Genomic DNA, 23,089 nt, shown 5'->3' with positions numbered 1-23,089 from the left:
GCTCCAATCTATTACTAGAAAAGAAGAAAAGTAAAACCGCTTTATATTTTTTTTAGGCAATTCCATGCAAGGGTTCACATAACAGAGAGGGAAGGAAGGAGGCAGAGATGCCAAGGGAAGAAAGATAAAAGGAATACGAAGGGAGCCGAAACAACGCCGAAGAGATTAGCAAAAGCAAAGTGCCATTAACACAAGGCTTTGGTTTACATACAGAGGACAAGGAGGCCATGCCAGAAGAGCCGCTAAGATTGGTTAGAGAGCTGGGACTCTTCTTGATTCTGCCAAGGGAATAACTGCTTTCTGATGCTGTGTCTGTCTCTCTGTCATCACTCTACGAAAACATCACAGAAAGAAAGTCTGCGTAGGTTCTTTATAGTCACAAGGAACATTAAAAAACAACAAACAGAGTTTTAACGTAGATTGGGACTCAGTGAAAACCTGGATTTAAATCCCCTCGTAGTGCAACACGAGTAATTAATATTTCTTAAGTTAGCTCATGCACTTAAAAAAAAAAAGAGTTGAAAGGGAATTTTTACGATGGAAAGCCTACACTGAAAATTTTTTAAAGCAGTAATGCAACCAGATTTTTTGTGTGGTTTTAAATCTCAAATAGCCATGAAAAAGTACAAAGTTAACTTGATTAGGACAATTAAACAACTTCTCTACTTCACTCCCTCATGCAGAAACTTACACAAGCGGCAATAACGCTCGGGTCTTTTCCCAGTCCCTTTCTGTTATGTAGCAAATACCGGCAATTCTGTAGCCCCTGTCTTTAAGGCGGCTGGAAGGTAGGAGGCACAGCAGAACAGCACTGGATGCAGCGAACGGCTCTTGCAAAAAGCCCTTCTTGCAAGAGCACAAGCAGGGCCCTGCGTTTGCATCAGGGAACTGCAGCTTTGCTGTACATGGCCGTTCTCAGGTTATGCGCTGACATCCCCGTCGTGTCTCCGTGCTGTCTCTGTCCTAAAGAATCGATGCTTCACTTCCCGTGCGTGCTTTGGCATCTCCCTACGCCAGCTCTTACAGAAAGCATCATCTCCCTGTCGTATCCCACCTGCGAAAAAGTTACAGGGCTCCCTCTTCCTTTTCATTCAAAACCCACGCAAGTACGCTTTTTAATTGGCTGGAGCTAAAAATTAATTTAATTGTGCTGAAGATAAAAAAAGATCTTTTAGCTTAAGGATAGAGCGCACCTTTGGGAATAACAGCAAGCACTTGCTGTGCTTCAGTCTCCTAGGTAGAACACGCTCTGTATGTTTAGCCGTACAATAAAAATAAACCTCTAATTACTAGACTAAAGCTTCTGCAAGGTTAATCAGCCACAGGTTGGTTGGGATCATCTCCTGATTGTTACACCACAAGCTCAACTCCATGCCATGGTCCAACAGCAGACTGACTTGGCAGACCCTGGAAAGCACTACTTGGCAAATGCGTAACACCACAGTAATCGCAAAGTTTAGTTACAATATTTAAGAGACGGAACTTGCCTCTTCCTGTAGGAATGATGGTACTGACTTGCTCAGTCCTTTGAGTTTTTCAGGATTGGAAAACGGCCTACCGGGCTGTGAAGGCACTGCAGAAACTGAAGAGCAGCAATGCAAAAGGTTTCAAAAATAAGTCTGTACATCAACATTCCATTCAGGACAACGGTTAGAAACAAACTTCAGATGAAATACATGCACATGCACAACCGCTTTACAACTTGGATGCAAGATTCCCCCACCCACAGGACTCGGAGAAGCTACCCTTAGGAAGGATAATCTACTCCGCCATCTCCTGTAACACTGGCCAAAGGACTTTGTCTGGCAGGAGCAGAAGTGTTTACGTTGCCTGACATGATGCATAAGCCTGGGTGCTGCAAGCACGTTCTCATCAAATGTGATGAAGAAAACACTTTCACTTTACCTTCTCGATTTTATTCCTAGAACAAGGATAAGTGGACTCATGCACTAACCATACCGTCGCTGACACGAGTCTCATCATAAGGTTCCCGGTACGGAGTTAGTGTACAAGCCAAATTCGGTTCTTTTATTTACCCAGTCTAAATCATCATGCAGTAGGAACATGCCTGTAAATCAAGCAATTTGTAGACCCGAACAAGGCAGTTTCAAGTATTCCTAGTTAATTATAAGATGCAGATCTCATTAATGATGCACTTCATTGCAGCTCATCTCTTCAACTTTTATATACTTCCACTGAAGTCCACTTCTATGCTCTTTCACCGTACCCAGTTTAATCGCACAAGCCAGCCCTGCAAAAATCCGGTTTGCAGTAAGGCCACGATTCTCCGCATTTTCCATGCTCTAACCCCACCTCTATCTAATAATGCACTAAAGCTCTGTATCTTCGGACTGGATACACATTGTGAAGTGCCCCGATACCGAATATTGTACGAAGAGAATGATTTGGCAACAAAGAGCCAGCCAGAGGGGCACGTATCTATTGCATGAAATGAAAGGCTGCACACACGACGGGATTGTTTGCAAGGCACTGAGTTAAGCTTTTGCAACGCTTTTGCTGCCGAAGCTCAAATAATGCTCAAGGTATCAGTCATTGCCAGTACGCAGTTAGATGCAGTTTCGCCATTGAGCAAGTATCTAGTTCAGATGTATAACTTGTTAGTTGTTAAATAAAAAGGGATTCTTAGCACATTAGTTTAAATATCAGTGGAGAAGTCTCTCCGTTGTCTGCTGGAAGAATCCTATTACTCACTTCCTGCTGCATTTTCTTTCCTCTCTTGATTCTGATCAGGTTTCGGACCTGCTCGGTATTGACAACAGTCATTCAGTAGCACAGACAGCTTTGCAATGTTACCAACAGCATCAGCGTATTTTATACGTGGGGAGTTTTTGACTTCCCTAGACCCCATGTATTTCACATGTTTTCCATTGCTGTCCTTTGAGGAGCTGGATCATAACGAAGGTAACGTCGAATCACAGAATGGTCTGGGTTGGAAGGGACCTTAAAGATCATCTGGTTCCACCCCCTGCCCTGGGCAGGGACACCTCCCACCAGCCCAGGCTGCTCCAAGCCCCGTCCAGCCTGGCCTTGAACCCCTCCGGGGATGGGGCAGCCACAGCTTCTCTGGGCAACCTGTTCCAGTGTCTCACCACCCTCACAGTAAAGAATTTCTTCCTAATGTCTAATCTAAATCTCCCCTCTTTCAGCTTAAAACCATTACCCCTCATCCTATCACTCTACTCCCTCATAAACATGAGTGTACAAACTAAGCAAAGCAAAAAGATGAAGAGTATTTTCAAGAGAACTTGCCTTATTCTGTCTGTACAGCTACCAGTTTGGCTCTTTGTCATTTTGTCAGAACTTCACTCTTAAAAAATTTAACTCAAAATCCCCAACCCTTCTCAGATAAGTGTCTACACATTCCATATTGAATCTATAACGTGCTTTCAGTAGAGGTCTCCACTTGAAAGCAAAGTGTAGTACAGTACTTAAATCTTGTTAATTTACAGGACATCTCATCCATCCTATTATGCTACGATCATCCTATTTATACTATAGACCACTAACAGGCAAAATGCTTTAAAGCATCTAAAACATGACAATAAACGCAACTGTGGCGCAACCGTTGTTTAAAACTGCAGTGCCTCAACAGAGTAAATAAAGAGTTTTGTGTTATGTTTCACCATATTCAATGTTATTTGATGGTTTTCTATTGTGTTCATCCTCACATGTTCTTGGAGCAGGTTTGCTTTTATTTTGCGTAATTTGGAATTTCTAAAGGCATAGAGAAAAATCTAACAGTGAGGCATCTGTAATGCACTAACGGGTTCATGATACCAACAGCAGCCGATCCGGCAGCTCATCTGTCACTTAGAGTAATCCTACTTTGCTGGATTGAGACAGGGATTATAAAAGAGGTCCCTTTTCAACTGATGTTTTCTGAAGGGTGTTTTGCATGAACAAAAATCATCTTGCATCTTATAATGGAACAGATGAACAAACAAATTCAATGTCTCCTGAGGTGAAGTCTTTCGACTGACCTAATACTCAAAGCTGTTAATGATTTCAGTAACTGTTTCATCAGCCGAATGACCAAAGGCCAAAATAGCACACTGGTAGGTGGCACACAGTTTCTACAAATATAGCAGGATATAAGCGTATTCCTTAAGAATAAAACAACACAACAAAATTCTACAAAAGCATTTCAGTCATGCTGAAGTTAATCAAATCTAAAAGCATAATACAATTCTTAGTTAAAAAAAAAAAAAAATCCTTCACTAGCAAGCAGAGGCCATTGAAAAAACAACAAATTTCCATGCGGACACAAAAGATATTTACCATCTTCAGCACTAAGAGCTAATTCTTCTTTTGGATTATTTTTTTTTCCTTTATCTGTGCAGGAAAAAAGTAACACAGTTAGAAATTTTGCTGTTCTGTAGGATAAAACGGACAGCAGTGGGACTCACAAAATTAAAAGTAACGAGGACAAAAAAAACCCAAACAAAACAAACCAGCAGAGCCACAAGAATGGTTAAATTCAAGAGCCGTTTTCTACTTCACGCACTACTTCAAGCCCACAGCCAAGCAGCAGCCTCCCCTTGCCACAGTTTTTATCCGTGTGCGACTGCACCAATGTTAGTGCACACCTAAAACCTAGACCCTAGCTAGAAGCAAGCAACAGCGTAAGTGGTATTAGAAAAGCAATGTGTGAACAACAGCCAACATCTTTCAAAATCTACACTTCCAGACTTCCGTTTACAAATGCAAGGTCAGTTTATGTCTTCCCCATTAGGCATGGGATAAACACGGAAACACTCAGGAGCAGGATGAAGGGAGACAGGAATAATAATTAAAAAAAAAAAAAAAAAAAACAAAACACAAAACAAAAAAAACCACACAAAACCAAACCAAAACAACAAAAGACCCCCAAACCAAACCTAGGAAGCTACAGAGGGAAGTCAGGAATGAATTTTAAATGCAGTCTCATCTCACAGTATTCTCTTAAAGTGAGTTTGGTATATTAACTGCCAGAATACACAGGTGAAACTGTTAAACTAAGACAATTTTTTCATACTTCCACTGTCTACTAATTTGACCCAAGCAAGCAGCCAGGAGACATCACCAGGTTTTGCTCATTACTGATTTGGGTAGTTGCCAATATTTTCACTATTTGACCAACTATCCAAAAAACAGTTCATCATTGATTAAACACAGTGTGGTTTTGGAAGATGTCTGCCTCATAAACCAGTGTTGTTTCAAAATTAACACAAAGAACTGAAAACTAAACCATATGAGAAAAGAATTCAGTTCTACGGCACAAGCTCCATACGGCTTATTGACAAACAAAGACAAAAGCGCTACTTGGCAAAGCTGTATGGAAGACCAGCATGAACACATTTAAGCCAAACTGGGGGTGATGGGAGACACACACAAGCTTTGTGCTCACTTGAGGTGGCTGATGGAATGTCCTCTACACTTTTGGAAGGCACTTTCCTATCTGCACTCCTTTTCAAAGCCATCAAAACAGGGTTTAATTCTTCTTCTGAACCTGTTATGAGACAAAACACATGAACACTGCACACACAGACACGCCATTTTAAGCAAGTCACTAAAAAAAAAAAACCAACCATGGATTTCTCATGAGAATCTATTTTGACTGTTAGCAAAGACAGTGAGTATTCAATGAAAATACAAATCAATCCAAAATAAACAAAATCAATGTCTAATTTGAAGGGTACATTTGCTCTCTCTAAATTCTCTCAGCCATCACTAGAGAGGCAGGAGGGTTGATTTTCCCTGGGTAGGTATCTCTCTTTAGCCATTTTGTAACCGTCTTGTTACAGCACAAAAAAAAAAAAGTTAATAGCTTTAGTTCTTCCCTCTGTGTAAATTTGTTCATTATATTTTCTCCCCAGTGAAAGTAATTTTGTTTCAATACTTGAGTAAGGGACCAGGAAAAATCCCAGCTGTGGAGATATTTGGATCCCTGAAATTACGCAATTGTCTCCAGGGCAGAATCGAGACAGCCGCATCTCCTTCAGAAACCTTTCCTCCCTACCTCACTTTCCTCCCCATCAGCCAACAAACAGGCCTTACAACGGTGCTGTCTGTAAGTACGGGTAAAACCAAATTATGTCTCATTTTTCCCTCATTTCTCTGGAGTTTTCGCCGACTTCCATTGGAATCTCACTTCCAAAACAGGCTCAAGAGCAAGTTGTCATGCCCTGGAACTTTCACTTATTTCTCAGATTCTCCAGGTGAAGAAAACATTCCCAGTCTCTCAGCAGCAGATTAAAAAGGTTAAATTATCTCCACCACTTTAAGTTCTTTGATGACTAGCACACACTATGCAGCGACTAGAGCTGCCATTCACCAGATAATGAGAATCCTGGTAAACGAAGCACTTCACTTATATGGCCACTTTCTAGTGCAGCAGGCAGCAACGCCGACTTAAATAGCACAGAGTATTGGTACTATCTTTATATCCAGCCATTCCACCGATAAGCCTTTGTCTTTGAAGACTAGCTGGTCAAACTAAAGAATGAACTCAGTCAGTCACCAATTTTTTTTCCCCTCTTTTAATCCAAGATATTTAAAAGAAATACCAGGTTTTGAGCGTTACAGTGTTACTAGTTTGAAGGTGACATCACAGGGGAGGATGAAAAGGGTAAATCATGAAGACTGATGCGATCGATTCATGCTGCTGAACTCCCCCTACCGAAAAGGCTCACCCAAATGTAGCACGTGTTTGTCAAACACTTTCCAATTAAAGGACTTAGTTCTTCCCACCCTTCCCAAACAAATATCCAAAGCATGTGATTAAGAAATAAATATCACACAGACTTCAAGTTAACATATTTCAAGTTGGCTACCAAAAAAATTGTAGCCCTATTTAGCAACCCAGCACCATGAATTTTAGAAATCAAACAGCTCACGAGTTGAACTTCCGGTTCCAGAGTGGGAATCGGAGTTTTCATCTGAAAACTTGGATCCCAAATTTGAGCCGTCCCCTTCCTCTTCATCATTATCCTCACGCTGAGACCTTCGGCAGAGTCGAGCTCCTTCTGGCTGGGGGGAGTTGTTCTCATCTTTAAGTGGTGTGCTTGCTCTTCTGAATTCCAACAGTGCTTTAAATTCGGAATTATTTTCAGAGGCATCCAAGGATGTGCTTTCATCTCGCCTTCCTTTTTCGTTTATCTTGAATGGCTTGATTGCAGTCACATCGGTCTCTCCTTCCAAGGGAGGGAGATCATCTGGAACCTTGTTTCTCTCTTCTATTTTATTAATAGCTCCATTTTTTTTAGAAAATTCAGAAGCTTCAGTTTCACTGACTACAAGATCATTTACTGGAGTTTTGGTATTTCGTTCTGGAGCTCCCTCTTTGATAGTTACCTTCATCTGTGTATGACAGCTACCTAACGCACCATGTGGCTGTGACACTGTCATGAACAGAATCTCCTTTTGTGATGGAAACATGTGATCCCCAAACTTTTCTTGTTTATGTAACTCTTTGGAGACTGGACATGAAATTTCAGATGCTTCTTGAACAAGTTTTTCTAGAGAGCTACTGAATTCACTGAATTTTGCAATATTTGAAACAGAAGTTTTTTCTATTGTTTCTTCTATTTCTTGAGGATGATCTCCCTCTTGTTGATGTGGAGCACGCATGCTTTGACTAGTCTGTATTTTACCTTGCATTTTCTTATACATATTTTCCAGAACAGAACCTGGTGTTTCAGAGATCTCTTTTGGTAGCTTCTCCGAATTAATATCAATCACTCCACATTCAGCCTTGGAAAGCGCAGATCTTTCTGTGGTCTCTCTGGTTTCCTGTGGCAACTCTCCATCATCCTCATAGGTCACGCTTTTAACTTCCACCTCAGCAGTCCTCTGTACTGTGCTGTCAGCACACTTTGGTTTAGGAGGTGGTGTTTCAGAGGTCTCCTTCAGTAGCTTCTCTAAAGCAGAATTCAAGCTACTGACCTTGGATGGGACAACAGACTTTTCAATGGTCTCTCTGATTTCCTGCAGCGAGTCTCCGTCATGCTCATAGGTTGTGCTTTTAACTTCCATCTCGGCAGTCCTCTGTACTGTGCCGACAGGAGATGGTGTTTCAGAGGCCTCCTTCAGCAGCTTCTCCAAAGCAGAACTCAAGCTACTGACCTTGGATGGGACAACAGACTTTTCTACAGCCTCTCTGATTTCCTGTGGCAACTCTCCATCATCCTCATAGGTCACGCTTTTAACTTCCACCTCAGCAGTCCTCTGTACTGTGCTGTCAGCATGTTTTGGTTTAGGAGGTGGCATTTCAGAGGCCTCCTTCAGCAGCTTCTCTAAAGCAGAACTCAAGCTATTGACCTTGGATGGAACAACAGACTTTTCTATGGTCTCTGTGATTTCCTGTGGCAACTCTCCATCGTGGTCACAGGTTGTGCTTTTAACTTGCATCTCAGTTCCCTGTAGTGTACTAATGGCGCGTTTTGGTTTAGGAGGTGGCGTTTCAGATGCCTCCTTCATCAGTTTCTCCAAAGCAGAACTCAAACCGCTGACCTTGGATGGGACAACAAACTTCTCTGTGGTCTCATTGACCTCTTCAGGCTGACCAGTATCTTCTTGGCATGTCAAGTCTACATTATAATTAGTTTGTGATATAGTATTTGCGTCACTGGATGTTTTCATTTCCATCCTTCTATGTTCAGAAGGTTGAGATGCACAGGTCTCTCCGAGCAGGTTCTGCAAACCACCTTGAGACCTCTGCAAACCCCCAAGAGTATCATCCTTTTCTGCTGCCCGATATTGTAGACAGAAAGGTTCGAATTCCCTAAACAGTCTTCTGAGGCTTTTTTTGTTTTCATGCTCATCTATTGATGGCACATTCACTTTTCCTGTGCTTTTGCTTATTTCTTCCTTTTGATCAGCAGGAGAAATGTCATGGCTCTGTTCTCCTGTTCTTTCAGAGATCTTGCACTGATCTGAGCAGAAAGTTCTCTCTTCCAAAATGTTTTCTTTTAGGTTCAAGCTAGATGACATCTCAGAGGCTTCCTTTTCTAACTTTTTTAGGCCTAATTTAAATACATCAAGCTCAGCTTTAGGTAGAACCACCTTATCCACAGTGTCTGCAACTTCCTCTTTAGGAAGATTGATATCTAATGGAATAGTCTTGTTCTCCGTGTTTTCTATAGGTAAACATAGCCGATCATCTGCTGCCATGTCCTTTAAAGCATCTTTATCACTAGGTGGTTGCGGGAGCAACTGCGAGGAAACATGATGTTCTTTTGATGAAACAATACCTTTTTCTACACATTCTTTAACTTCTTGCTCTGCAAGACCCATCTTTTCCTGGGGTTTTGAGATAACCGGTTTTCTGTCCAGCTGGGCAGAATCTGTGGTTTTTGTGTGTGCCACATCAAGACCTTTCAGGGTAGGAGATCCTAGAGGCAGTTCAGGTACCACAGAATCTAGTTTCTGTTTTCTTTCTCTCTCCGACATTTGGGTTTGATGCTGAATTAACTCTTGCTTCCTTGCATTATCTCTGCCTTTTTTATCTTGCTTTGATTTTCCTTCATAGGTTGTTGAACCAGTATTATTTAGCAAAGAAACATCTCCCCTGTCAATGCTACTCTGTAATTTAACTCCAGCATCCCAGAAGTTTCTCAAACTCTGGAACTGTGAAGGACTTGGAATTTGATTCTTGGACTTTTCATTCATTTTTTCTTTTAAAGACAAAATCTGGAAGCTGGGCTTCTGTTGGGAACAAGCAGCAACTCTTCCTTTGAGTGTTTCTTTCTCATCTTTGTCTTTGCTTTCTGGGGAAGCTGAAGCGGCATCAACACTTGGCTGCAAGTTACGGGCTTTTGGCAATTCTGTATATTCACCAGCCTCACCATCACACGGAATTGTTCTTTCTGGCTTTTCAACCGCATGGCCTGGTCCAGACTCAAAAGAGTTTTGATGTTTGTTTTTTGAAGCCTGGCTTGCGCAAGTTAGTTCAGCACTTCCTAACGTATTCTTGCTTTGATCATCCAATCCATTAGGTAAGTATACCGCAGTTGGTTTTATTTTATCACTTCCTCTGAGACCTTTCAATGCACTGCCACCTGATGCATTAGTATTGATATTAACTTCTTTCTCTCCATGACTGGGGATAGTTTTGTCCCCTTCCCAGAATGCTCTGATCTCCCTTATTCTTCTTTTTTCTTGTATGGCCTTCTCTGATCCATGTTTCTGAGCTAGTAGCTTGTGTTCTTGATGTTCCAAGGGGTTTGATTTTTTATTTTGTTGCTTGATTTCTTGACCGCTTTCTTTTTCTTCAACTCTTGCACAGTTAAATTCAGTTAGTGATTTGTCATTTTGCTCCTCATTCTCTTCCTCTTTCTTAGGCTTTATCCTCTCTCTTCTCAGTTGTGTATCTTCCGAAATAAACGATGCAGATGAACTACTGTTCTGTTGCTTTATCTTTCCAAACAGTAACTCCTCTTTAACTTCTGGTTTTCCACCCATGCTAGGCCCACTGTGTTCTGTAGGAACAACCGCCGTTCTGGTTGGGAAGTCCACTTCCTCTTTGGGTTCCCTGCATTGGGATCTAGCTGATATGTGCTTCCTATCTTCAGTACCAGAACTTCTTTTAAACCAATCTAAAACTTTTGATACAGATTCATCGGCCACTTTCATGAGTTCATCAGCATGTTTGTCAGGCTTGAAACTGGTTTTAGCATCTTGCTGCTCAACAAGATCAAGCTTACCTTGTTGAAGGCTTGTAGAAGTGGTATTTGACATCTCATGTGCTTCTGTCTTAGCAGAAAGCTGATGTTCATCTACAACGTAAACAAACTTATCAGAGTTAGGAATCAGACACACAGCTCTACAAATATTCAATCTATCTTGAAAGAAATCTCAGTTTTTGGTTTGGTTTTTTTTTTTTTTTAAACCGTTAGCAAAGAGTTCCTTTGCCCTTGTGTTTTTGGAAAGAACCATACTGCCGGCAACAGAGTGAAAAATAAATTCCTGCACTGAGATATCCTACTGGAAGATTAATCATATTACTTTTGAGGGTGTGAGTAGGTAACGTTGGTTATCCCCATTCTAAAGGAAACAGCTACATTGAAGAGGGGGCCAGGCCAGGGGAGGGGGGGGGCGGACAGACAACCCAGCATATTTGTGTTTAGTCCCATGAGCAAACCCTCAAGTCACAACCGGATTACTATCAAGGACAGTCAATAGCAGTACACCAAAAAGTCTTCAGTTTCCATACAGACAGATCTATCAGGCCTTGTGACAGGAATTTTATCCTAATGCCGTCACTTCACCTCCACCATCCACAATAAAGGTGCCTATCCAGGCTCTGATCTGATTGTTAATTTTTAAGAATACCAACAGATCATCTAAAAATATTGACTACATTAGAGCATTAAAATACAAAAAAGTGATTTAGAAGTTAATTCTGCCGTATGTAGCACATTCCTACTATTTCTGTTTCCTAGTTGTTAATCCTTAGGTATGAGCGATTTAAACATTAATGAATATGTGCTATATGCTATTGCATTCTGTTCTTCACTCCCATTAATCTCTTACCAGTAACGTTTTTGTGTGACTTCGATTTATTACTCAGGAACTGGTTGGCTTTATTTTCATGTGTCTCATCAACACTCGGGTCATTTTTGCTATGTGGCAGGCTATTGCTGGAGGTCTGCTGTGCAGTTTCAAGTTTCTTCGGAGTAACTGTCTTTGTCTGCAGGGCTTCATTAACCAGGACATCTGACCTATTAGTGGCGCAAGGGCCAGATGCCGACGTATCATCTTGTAAGCCACCTATTGTTTTTACTTGCAAAGCTGATGAATCGGTTCCTGAAAGCTTTACAGCAGAAATTTGTTTATTCCCAAATGTATTTGATCTAATAGCATCATTTTCACTACTCTCTATTTTGTCAGACTCTAACAAATCAAACTCGCCTTTTACTCTACCATGGTGTAGCTGTGGGCTTTGCAGAGGGTCTCCGTCACCTGTGCTAGATGAGAACCTCACTTGTTTTAGTTTTTCCAGTGAAATTTGTGTGGAGTCTTCCACTTCTTCCGTAAGAGAGTTCTTCTCAGCTTCTCCTTCAAAAATAGTTGCAGTAGGAAGAGCATTCTTTTTCTGAACATCTAACATCTGACTAACACGAACTTCTGAGTCAGTGGAACTTGAACTTGAACTGCACTTCAGAATGCCCCTGGGCGGCGTACCAACGCCATTAATCCTCTCAGTCCGTTTGGCTGGTTTTGGAACAAAGTGTTCCCTTTCTGACACAGGATCTGCTGCTTTGTGAATTAATTTTCTAGCTTTTGGGACAGGACGCTTAGCAAGTCCTTTCTGTGATTCATCAGTAGCTTCTACAGAAGGCTTCTTATGTTTCTCTGTTTCATCATTTTGTAAGTTTGGTTTAGGTTGGCTCTCTTCTGAGAGTGACAAAATTTCTGTAAGACATGCATAGAGAAGCAATCATGAGTTTAGATGACATTCACCTGCATAAACAGAGTATGACAGTGCAGATCTAGAATGCAGTGATTATACTGATCTATCAAAAATTCAACATAGGTATTGATTTCCTTTGTACGTAATAGGAAGTTTTAGCGATGAAAATCCTCCAGTTATTTCTTACTCTAGAAACATTAACTATTTGATGACTCCAAAGATAGAGAGCACACCAATTTTTTGATCAGCATTATTCCTGCAAGGGACAAAGTTTGCAGGGAAGGGCAGCTTTTGAATACACATATACCTCCTCAGGTTCAGAACATAAACAGCAACTTACAAAAATGGAAACAGGCTATTTCCACATTCATATGGAACAAGGTAAAATGCAGAAGTGATCTCCCGGTAGGGAGATGAAGGGGTTTTTTATTCCTAACGTGCAAATCTTCCTTTTTCCTGTTAGCAAGCTTCGTAACAGAGACAGGAGAGTAATTTCCACGTATGAGCCTTTAAGTTACAACTTCAAATGCCTGTATTGTGATACATCATCATTCATCTACTTGCTTGCAGAGACTACTGCAGGAAAGGGAGGATTCAAAAATAAACAGGACTGAGAAAACAAAGGAAAAAGTAAAGATCAAAGAGAGTTAGGCTCCTTCTGTCGAGCCAATAGCAGCAGTGACTGGAAGGTCGTGAAGACAGCTATGCCAAATTCAAGGAAATTGCTCTGTTCTCTTAGCACTTCAGGACAAACAGCCCTCTCAGATGGAGTGCTTAATACTGACTAGAACTGTGAGTAAAAGAAAGGAAGCAAACCCCATTTACTCACATAAACAGCCATTTCCTGAGTATATTTACATGTTTTACATGGGGTTTCAAATTAACTAGTTGATAACTCTAAGTAAAACAGGATTTGATACCTCACAAAAAGAAGCAATGAAAATAAAAAAAAATTTCCATATAAAACACCAAGAAATTCACAGCCGTATACCAAATAAGCGTATTTACCCTTCTTTGATAGCTGAGGTAGAGTGGCTGGTCTGTTTTCTGATTCCTCACTGTTCAAGTTATCACCTGGTGCCGTGGAATTAAATGGATTTCTCCTCGGCTAAAAAAAGGAATGAGCATTATAATTGTAATCAAATTGTTATATCTATATATATGTATACCAATCAATATACATAGAGTCTTGACAAAATAAATGAAAGTACAGTGATTTTCTCTGTCTCACTACCCTGTCAGCAGAGCCTGAAAGCATGCCTCTTAAATCGGACACATGACAAAAAAACCTAAACAACATGAACCAGGAAACTACCAAAAGTGACAGCGATAGCCTCATCTTGTTCTTTTTGAAGCAGAGAGAAGCCGTGACTCAAAGACACTTGAAAATTCCAAGTTGTTGCAAGTTAAATAATTTTATCTCTAAGTCTGTGACTTGAGAGATATTGGAACAGAGCAGGACAATCCCTTTCAATGGCTGAAGAGGCTGGAAATAACGTCAAGCACAGACAGCCACTGATCATACCCGTAACAGCACTTTAGCACTGAACTTCCATTGGGTCTCATTATCTCCCTCCAAAACAAAAAATAGTCCATTTTTTTCCAACTTATTATGTTTCTTCCTCAAATCTTTAATTATCTTTACCACAGAAGCAAAGAAACACACAAAATGTAAAAGATAACTTCTGCTATATTCCGTACCAGTCATACCTTTACTGGTGAGACTGCTGCCTTCAGAGATCTTTCCTCTGGTTTGTCTAACACAGCGGTTATTGTTTTAGAACTGCAAAGAAAAAGCATATAACAACTTCAGCAAACAGGACATTATTTTAAGCCTTTTTCAAAAAAGCAAAAAAAATAAAATATTCATTTATATTTACTCAAATATAACCCCTTGGCATCTGAAGTTTTCTGTTTACCTTGTTTCTCATCAGATTTAGAAGCAAACCTTCTTTCCATGGCAAGAGGATATTCTTGCTACTTCGTTTCCTTGCAAAAATTTCTTTGCTTGCTAAAGAATTCAATACAACTTCTTCTTGGCATAAGAGAAACCATAATTTTTATATCTTTCGGATTTTTGAGCAAGCTTTATGGAAATGTAGACAGTCTCCAAACAGTATCAGTGTTGCCGCCCCCATCCTTGTCCTACATTTATACTTCTAGGACTGAAATCAAAGTGGAGGGAAGGGACAAAATCTGACAAAAATAGTTTTGCAAAGTGTCCAAGTCAGAAAAGAATCCGAAGAACCCCATCATCACTCTAGCAAAGATGTGACATGCCACAGACAACACCACATGCCCTCAGAGGTACATCTTGTAAGCTATTCTTTGAACTAAGAGCTATAAAATCCATGGTTGGATAGAATAAGTTAGTACTTGTGATCCTGACTCAGTATAACCCAAATAAGGAGAAATTAAAACAGCTAGAAGACACAGCTCCTATATTATATCAAAAAATATTTCATCTATTTGCAGAATGATGCAAGGGTTATTTTTTTCCAAAACAACCAGATTTCTATAATTTGAGATTATCTAAACATCTCAGATATGAAAAAGCACTTCTTTTTGGAAGATGGAAGTTAAGAGGTGGATTTAAATATGGTCTTCGTATAACAACCACATTCAGTATCTTAACTCTGTATAGAAATTTCAGCATTAACCAGCTTATGTGCTTATGATGGGGATGGGGGAAACGGTACAAGGCAGGAATAATGAATATTCTCCAGATAGGAAATATGACATCAAGCTAGGAAGGAAAGCAACTTCTACATCTTTGTTCTTTTTTTTCCAATATAGATGTACAAGGAGATTCCCATACTGAATATTTCTTTGGTCAATGATCTTTAGTATGGGTGAGAAGGCTTTCAGATATTGATTGATAAGTAGCAGAGTTACGAGACAATGCTTTTGAGGGCAGGTGTGGTGTCTCAGGACAAGAAAACAGCTCCCAGCTCTCATCAAGTTCCAGGTTCAAACAGGAGCTGCCTCCTCACGTGGACAAAGATCTCTCCAATCAGGGAACTGGCAACAGCCTGCCCTGCGGAGGGGAGAACAACTACCCCATCTCCCCCGGGGTGCACGACAGTTAGCCTCAAAGGTTAGGAAAGGAAAGAAAAAAAAAAACACCACAAAAAAAACCCCACAAACAAACAACGGCTGGCAGCCACCCTTGAAAGGCTACTGTTGTCTGGACTGCTACTTGTCTCTGAGAAATTACATCATTCCCATTTTATAAAGGGAAAAACATCATTACAGAGAAGGTAAGATAAGACAATAACGAGCAGCCTGAACATAAGGCTAGGAAAAAAATACCAGTTGTAACCTGAGCTATAAGCTTCTATATCTCTTCCTTGCCCTTTTGGTTCAACCCTACCTTTAAGAAATATACCACCATGCATAGTGATCAAAACTTCAGGTACGTGCTGATCTTGTAAAGGAAACTATCTCATGGGTGAAAAAATAAACTGCTCTTACATTTCAACATTAACTGCAGCAGCCTCTTATATGCACACACCAGGTATAACGTTATTATTATTCTTTTTAGCCTTTGATAGTAAAAAAAAAAATTTTTTTTTCTAGTTCTCCAAGAGCTCAATATTGCAACTTTAAAAGTTTCTTTTAAAAAAATATCATTACACATTACAGTTTTTAACCTTAGTTCTAATACTTTTTTTAAAAAAAATCTGAAAATACATATATTTAAAGAATCTTCGTTCTGCTGGAGTTTATATTCTTGCTTTTATAAGCACTTGAGTTTGTGTTTCTGTTTTTATGAGCACCTGTGTGCTCCTGCGCTTTGTGTCCCATCTACACCATCTACTGCTCAACAGGACAAACATGGTTGGGTTTTTTTGCCCACCCCCCCCTTTTTTTTTTTTTTAAGGTTTAGGTCATGAACACTGCAACCCTTCCCTCATTTTAAGCAAGAAAAATACAGTTACGTACCCTGGGCTGCAAGAAACCGAGAAGACATTCTTCAGTCTGCAGTTTTTACAGGTGGGTACGTAACTTTTTTAGGTGTCATTGAACACACACACACAATCCCACAATATTTTAATGCAATGCTACTTCAGACTTACCATAGAATAATTAAAGTTAAATTGGCATTACATACTGAAAACTCTGCTCTAAAGGAAACAAAATAGAGGGGGAAAAAAAATAAACAACACACCACCCCCAGGATCCTATAACTAAGTTTTGCAACAAAGGATCTGAAAATATGAGTTTAGCCACAACCCATACAGACGGGAAAACTGAACAAACAGTTCCCAGATATATCGCATTCACAAGGCTAATCTAAGAGAGTGTTTGAAGCCAAACTGATAAATATACCCAGATCAAGAAAATTCCTGCACTGCAATTCAGCAAAACAAAGTGCTGAGAACCACAATGAAGGCCCAAATGCCACACAGACCGGACAGGACTGGACAGGAGCTTAGAGGCAACAAGGTGAAGGCAGGAGCAAAGCTGGAGAAAGGGGTAATAGATTTGCAGGTCTTGTCAATACATTCGACCCAGAAATGGCCTCCTGTTCAAAGAAATGAACTTCCCTGGCCTCGTCCTGAAGGGTAGACAATCTGGTGTGAGTAAAGCTAGTGTGATTTAACAGTGCTCCCTAAAAATATCCTTATCTAGGTATCCCAGCACCCCTACTATTGCAGAAAAGTTACACAGATTTTAAGAATTAGTGCTTTTGTGCAAGTTTTCACCTTTCAGAACTCTAGGATCCATGCTGTTCAACGTGAATATTTTCTAGCCTCGGGAAGAAAACAACCTACAAATCTCAATTGGAAACATAAACCTCCCCTTTGACATTGTCCTTTTTTGAGATTCAACATATAGACAGATGGTATCACTGAACAGAGATAATATCGACAATCACCCTATGAAAACTCGTTCTACGCAAGGTTACACCTTCGAAGACACATCGCACACCTGGCCTGGCTATGGTACGCAAGAAGAGTACCATGGCGATATAAGACCCAAGAAAAAAATCCTTCATAGCTTCATTACTGAATTTAGATATTTGGGGCATGGGGATGAAGATCACTATGCTAATTTTAAGAATATAGCTGTGGGCTGATTTCTGTTTCAACTAATACAGCAGCACCGTGACTCAACAGCAGTTGAACTGGTCCCAGGGCTGGATTTGACCTGCAGCAGTTTACAAACACAGATCTACCAGAACTGAACTTTCTTCCCATTCGGTAGGAATTGTTTTGGTTTAAGAATAGAATCCAGAACAAAAAAGGTCTAGGTAATTTGTTATCACGTATCTTCTGGTCCCAGTCCTCAGGTTAGCAGTTGTTCAGTTTATACAAAGCCTACAAGCCAGTTCTGGCCTGCCGCCCATTCCTAGAGGAAAGAAGGGGAAAAAAAACCCCCACCCAAATCCTAAACCCCAAAGCTCCCACAAACTTACCCTTAAAGTGGCACTTTAAAATGTTTTAAAAGTTCAGGTGCTTGAACCGCATGTAGCATTTGGACACTAGAAGCTGTTAATTCACTTTATGGAATCACAAACTCCAGAACAATACTCTGTTTCTTCCTCTTACCTCTACCCATTTTCAGGCTATTACGTTGCAAGAGAAACACTCAAGAGAAATTAACTCCTTGCAGCTCTGCTATCATAACAACCAAATCAGATGTTTGTAGTGTCTAGGCTTTCCTTTCCCACCCCAACTGGTAGGGTTATCGCCTCCCCAGCACTGTTTCCCCTCAGTTCCTGATCAGCTGCTGCCATTAGAGACAGGCACACAGCCATGTCAGAGCAGTTTCTTTCAGCATCCACTATCAAGAGAACAGAAAGGAGGAGTATTTTAAAATCATGTGGTGCCTCCTGTGATTGCCCACATGCAATGCTGTGTAGCCTAATCTCAGTCACAGTGAAATAAACCCATACTAAAATCATAAACAGTGAATTACATGTACTCCTACCATGTTTGATTGCTTCAGCTTTCGTCATTTTAGAAGAAAATAATCTGAGACATCTAATCAAGTATTTATGCAAAAGTAAATCACAGAATGGTTTGGGTTGGAAGGGACCTTAAAGATCACTTAGTTCCACCCCCGCTACCATGGCAGGGACACCTCCCACCAGACCAGGCTGCTCAAAGCCTCAGCCAACCTGGCCTTGAACCCCTCCAGGGATGGGGCATCCACAGTTTCTCTGGGCAACCTGTTCCAGTGTCTCACCACCCTCACAGCAAAGAATTTCTTCCCAAGCAATTAAGCGCCCAGCCCACATATTCTAGATCACTTCCTAAGGTCCACTTCCAACCGCCTCATAAATCCTGGACTGCATGAGCTTGCTGTAGAGGGAAGATCTTGAGCTACTGGTGAGAGTATGAGCACAGGTGAACAAGGCATGCAGGCTGACTAATTCCTGGCACAATGTGGGGCAAAGGGCGGGAAAGGTCCTGGACAATAATTATCAAGCTTTGCACGCCTGTGACCTGAAATAAGTCATCAAATCACCTCAAGTTAAAGACGACAATCAGGTTTTTTTATATTCCAAACAATTGCTGACGTGTTCTTAAACCTCATTATGTTATATATTTTTGAAGATGTTGCCCTGGCAGTTTATGAAATGTATTACTTTTTATTAATCACACAAAATCTGTGGAGTTGTAACGGTAAGAATAACATTATAAGGCTGTACTTCTTTTAAAGTATCATCTTTTCCTGATGTGCAAGACGACATGCAAAATACTCTAAAAGATATATTGAACGGCAGCATGTCTTGTGCTGTCCATAAAGAAATAATTCCTTAACAATACCCTGAAGGTAAAAGCCACCTATAAAAAAACAACCCTACATTCAGTAACAACTGACTCTGTCGGCATTATCAGCCAGCTTGGCAGGGGGCTAAGCTCTTTGTGATAAGCAACATTTATCACCCTTATTGTACAACTTAATTTTTTGGAAAGTCTATAACAAATTGGTTTATTTGACCTTTTTGCAGCATGATTTCAGATGCCGGTAACACAAATACGCCTCTGAGCTCACTGATAATGGTACGTAAAGGGTAAGAAAGACCAGAAATGCAAGCCAGAGTTGTTAAGACTTACACCAACCTTTGGCGCCATTCATCGTGAACATGCGTGCTCAGTTTGCAGACCACGAAAGTGAAAGATTCGACTGCTACTAGACAGTGTACAAATGCATAGGAGGAGAGAAGCCTTGCTGCAAAGAAAACAGATGACGTACAGAGAAGGACTTAGAAGACAGACAAGAAAGTGAAAGGTTACAGAACTTATCAATGGCACAACCAGAAGTAAAAGAGTCATCATAAGAAGTAACTCTGGTTCTTACCTCACTCTGTTCCCTGAAAGCATGAACAATAGCTACCTGTGTTACACCCTGGTTCTTCTTTCCTCAGTGGTGTTGAGGAATCTGGCCATTTAAAGACACTTCGTCTCCACCTGCTGTCACCCTGGCTAAGAGATCAGCACTTTCCTTTTCAAATGCAGACTTTGGGAAAGCTTTTCACACAGGCTAACTCTGAATGGAAGCCTCTTCCTTCTAGAACAACATTTATTTTTCTTGGTAGAATCTGACTTATTTTCCCCAAGTATCCAAAGATTCTGGTTCTTTCCGCCTGAAATACATTTGGTCTCCTTAAAAAGTCTCAGAGGTCTTAAACCATGCATCCCAAAAATCTGGAAAATTCTAAAGAGCAATTTCTCTGATTCTTCACAAGATCCAAGTTTAAAATTCAGGCTGAATGGTCTCATTAAGTGACTGAAGAGATGCAGAGGTTATTGCCCCCCTCTATTACTAACTGCAGAGGACTGATCATGGCCAGCCATTCCATGTCTCACGAAAATCCTGGTCTCACGAAATTGTGACATGAGAACGTGTGTGGGACCACTCTATACACCATTGACAACTTTTTCCTTGAAAAGGAAAAACTTTACTTGAAAAGGAAAAAAACCAAAAAACCAAACTTTCCTTGAAAGTTGTTCTGCATTTGAATGTAGAACAATTAACAATGCATGACTATGATTTATCAGCCTTTCACATGCACAGATTCCTTGGGCAATTCTGAGGAAAAATTAGATGACCTTTGAAATAAGAGGCAAGTACAATATTTTGGATGGAACTTAGAGCTCACAAGTTTCACCAGTCCCGATATATACACAGTAAGTGTGATTAAACAGACAGCTTACCTTGAACTAGATTTCAGTTCTTCTTCTTCTTGATGTTCCACAATGCCATGCAGTTCTGGTGACACAAAGACTTCTTTATTAACGTTGCTCACCCAGCTGTTCTTTGCTTTGTTTGGTTTGTTCTGACTCACTTCAGCTAAAACATGAAACAAGAATATTGTTGTCTCCCATGTGTTCATACAGGATTTCTTAAGCAGCAATTCAGTCCTACAGCTATTTCAAAAGTCCACTATACTTGAATTGTGTATAGAAGCTGATCTGGTGACTTCTGAAGAATATTTTTTTTTTAATGCTGCTAGAATGTCACATACTGCTCAGAATACTTCACTCTCTTACTCCGGGTACATCTGCTTTAGATCTTAAAGTGATCCTAAATGGAGAAGTTTTCTACAACCCTGGTAAAGGCTGATCCTGTAGTTCTTGCAGCTAGATAAACATTGAAAATTCAACCTTGGTGTCCTGAGGAAACAAAAATAATTAAACCATAGGAAACAGAAAATATGTTGAAGTTCAGTTACTCAAGTCAATTATTCCCTTCCTACAGCAGTAAACTGGAAGTTGGTCATAGCTCTCACTTAAGCAGGTGGCTAATCCCTCATGCATAGAATTGCCACATGAAGTTAAGAAGGTAAGTATAAAAAAACCCCAAACAAACAAGAAGCCCCACCTAATTTAGCAAATGCAAATACATTTGCATTTCTTTCTGGGGTGGGACAGAATCCTATTGTGATAATCCCTTTCAGAGTCAAAACATTATTTTACATTATTTCCTCTACTGCTTTTATGCACTTCTCCAACAGGTTAGAAACGAAGAATTTCTTAGCATGCAAAAATAAGCAAGATTTTTATTCTCATTTTTGCTATCCATAACTGCAAGCAAAAATACCTTAACATCTCATGAGCCACTGAACCCAAGCAATTGCACGTAGTTCCGAATGTGTCAGTATGCCCCTTTGTTCAAGTAATAAGATTGGGAGTTGTTAACCTCCCTTTAAGATAACACGGCTCTAAGTACTTTCCTTTAAGCTATAAGTTACTGAAAAATTTAGGTAGAATTTTACAGCTGATTTTCATAACCTTCAAGTCTAAAACCAGCCAAAACCACAAATGCTCCCCACTAACCACCTATGAATTTCTGCATTCTGTTCTGTTTCAGGCCTTTTCTTGTTAACTTAAAAACCCCAAACCCATCACGCGCAGTAACCTCCAACTGACTAAAATGCCGTTACCCAAACTCATCTCTGGGAATATAGGAATTGAGAAGATGCAACATTGCAGGATTAGACACAGGAAAACAAGGTAAAGTTGTAGTTACAAAACCTATAGAAAGTAGCCAGCTGTAATCCATACACAGTATCGAGAGAAATACCATACTTGCTTCACTAGCACACAGCAAAATCCCTTAACAGAATTTAAAAAAAAAAAGTTACAAATACCAGTACAATCCGGTGAGAATAATAAGAGTCTTGCCCTTTTAAGTCAAAAGGGTTTAGTAGAACTAGAGGAGGTTAAGAGGGGATAGGGGTCAATTTCTCTAAGAAAAAATTCACTTTCTGTACAAAGAATGACAAAATAGATCAGGACTCCTCAGATTAGAAAGTCAGATGCTGAGACATTTATAACAGAAGTCTATAAAATCCTGTATACTATATTATATATGTTTTTGTGAATATACGTCAACTGTTTACTTTCTCTCTCGGCGATAACGTTAATGGTGATCAGTTCAAAACCAGAAAAGGAAATGGTCACTTCTTCTGTGGAAAACCTTCATTTTAAAATGCTGAGAGAGAGGACATGGTGAATATTAAAGAGGCATGGCTTTAAAGAACTCCTTAAACAAATTAATGGGGGAAAAACTAATCCAGAAACACCTCCTCTATTTCAAAAAAAGTCTGAGGTGCAATTGGCTGCAGGCTGGTCCTGGCCTTTAGAGCCTAAACATGCTTTAGGCCTTTAGAGCCTAAACATGCTGCCAGGCTCTCCCAGAGGCAGGGTGACAGCTTTTGGTCTGGTCCAGTAGAGCAGCTCTTATGTTCTATTCTTCTGTTTTGTTTCTCTCCAAACAAAAAAACGTTTTTACTTCTGATGTTAAACACAGTGCATTATCTTCCCACATTCTATTTTTTTTAAATAGGAGTTTCAGCATATAACATCTATTATCAAGTGAGCACCAAGCTTGTCAACGTTACTTAGTGTACACACAATATACTACGACCCTACCTGTACTGCTAAATTAATGTCTGCAACTGTTATCTGGCACATGAACACAGCTGGCTTTAACAAACATTTCTAACAGATCATTTGAGGGCACCCACCATGATGTGGGCAATGGTGGGTGCATTCGAAGGTAATGCGGACACAGGATGCCAGTTCTAGCTGCCAGAGCTCCCGGCACCTATATTTCAGAAGTTACAACCACTAGCTCTAGCTCACGGTGCCTACCATTTCAAATCAATTTGAAGCACCTTTCGTGTCCTTAAAAATAAAAACATAAATTAAGCCTCAG

General features: G+C 40.2%; 1 protein-coding gene across 8 annotated transcripts in view; it reads right to left on the bottom strand.

Annotated features, from left to right (window-relative positions):
* The window catches only part of SYTL2 (synaptotagmin like 2), a 59,658-nt gene that overhangs the window by 7,582 nt on the left and 28,987 nt on the right, over positions 1–23,089 (bottom strand). For 2 of the 8 annotated variants that reach the window (XM_074572407.1, XM_074572408.1), the window contains 10 exons: positions 20,584–20,719; positions 14,123–14,195; positions 13,421–13,520; positions 11,533–12,414; positions 6,897–10,775; positions 5,408–5,509; positions 4,300–4,353; positions 2,713–2,760; positions 1,488–1,582; positions 212–331 (listed from right to left, as the gene is read on the bottom strand). In XM_074572407.1, coding sequence (XP_074428508.1) covers positions 212–331; positions 1,488–1,582; positions 2,713–2,760; positions 4,300–4,353; positions 5,408–5,509; positions 6,897–10,775; positions 11,533–12,414; positions 13,421–13,520; positions 14,123–14,195; positions 20,584–20,719 — 5,489 coding nt within the window. Of the gene's footprint in view, positions 1–211; positions 332–1,487; positions 1,583–2,036; positions 2,252–2,712; positions 2,761–4,299; positions 4,354–5,407; positions 5,510–6,896; positions 10,776–11,532; positions 12,415–13,420; positions 13,521–14,122; positions 14,196–20,583; positions 20,720–23,089 lie in introns of those variants that run through there. The other 6 variants (XM_074572411.1, XR_012585209.1, XR_012585210.1 and 3 more) reach the window with 6 other exon arrangements.

This window comes from Larus michahellis, chromosome 1, assembly GCF_964199755.1.
Source record: "Larus michahellis chromosome 1, bLarMic1.1, whole genome shotgun sequence".
Taxonomy (NCBI): Eukaryota; Metazoa; Chordata; class Aves; order Charadriiformes; family Laridae; genus Larus; species Larus michahellis.
Note: the sequence above shows the minus strand (reverse complement) of the source record. Positions and strands in the feature narration are given on the sequence as shown.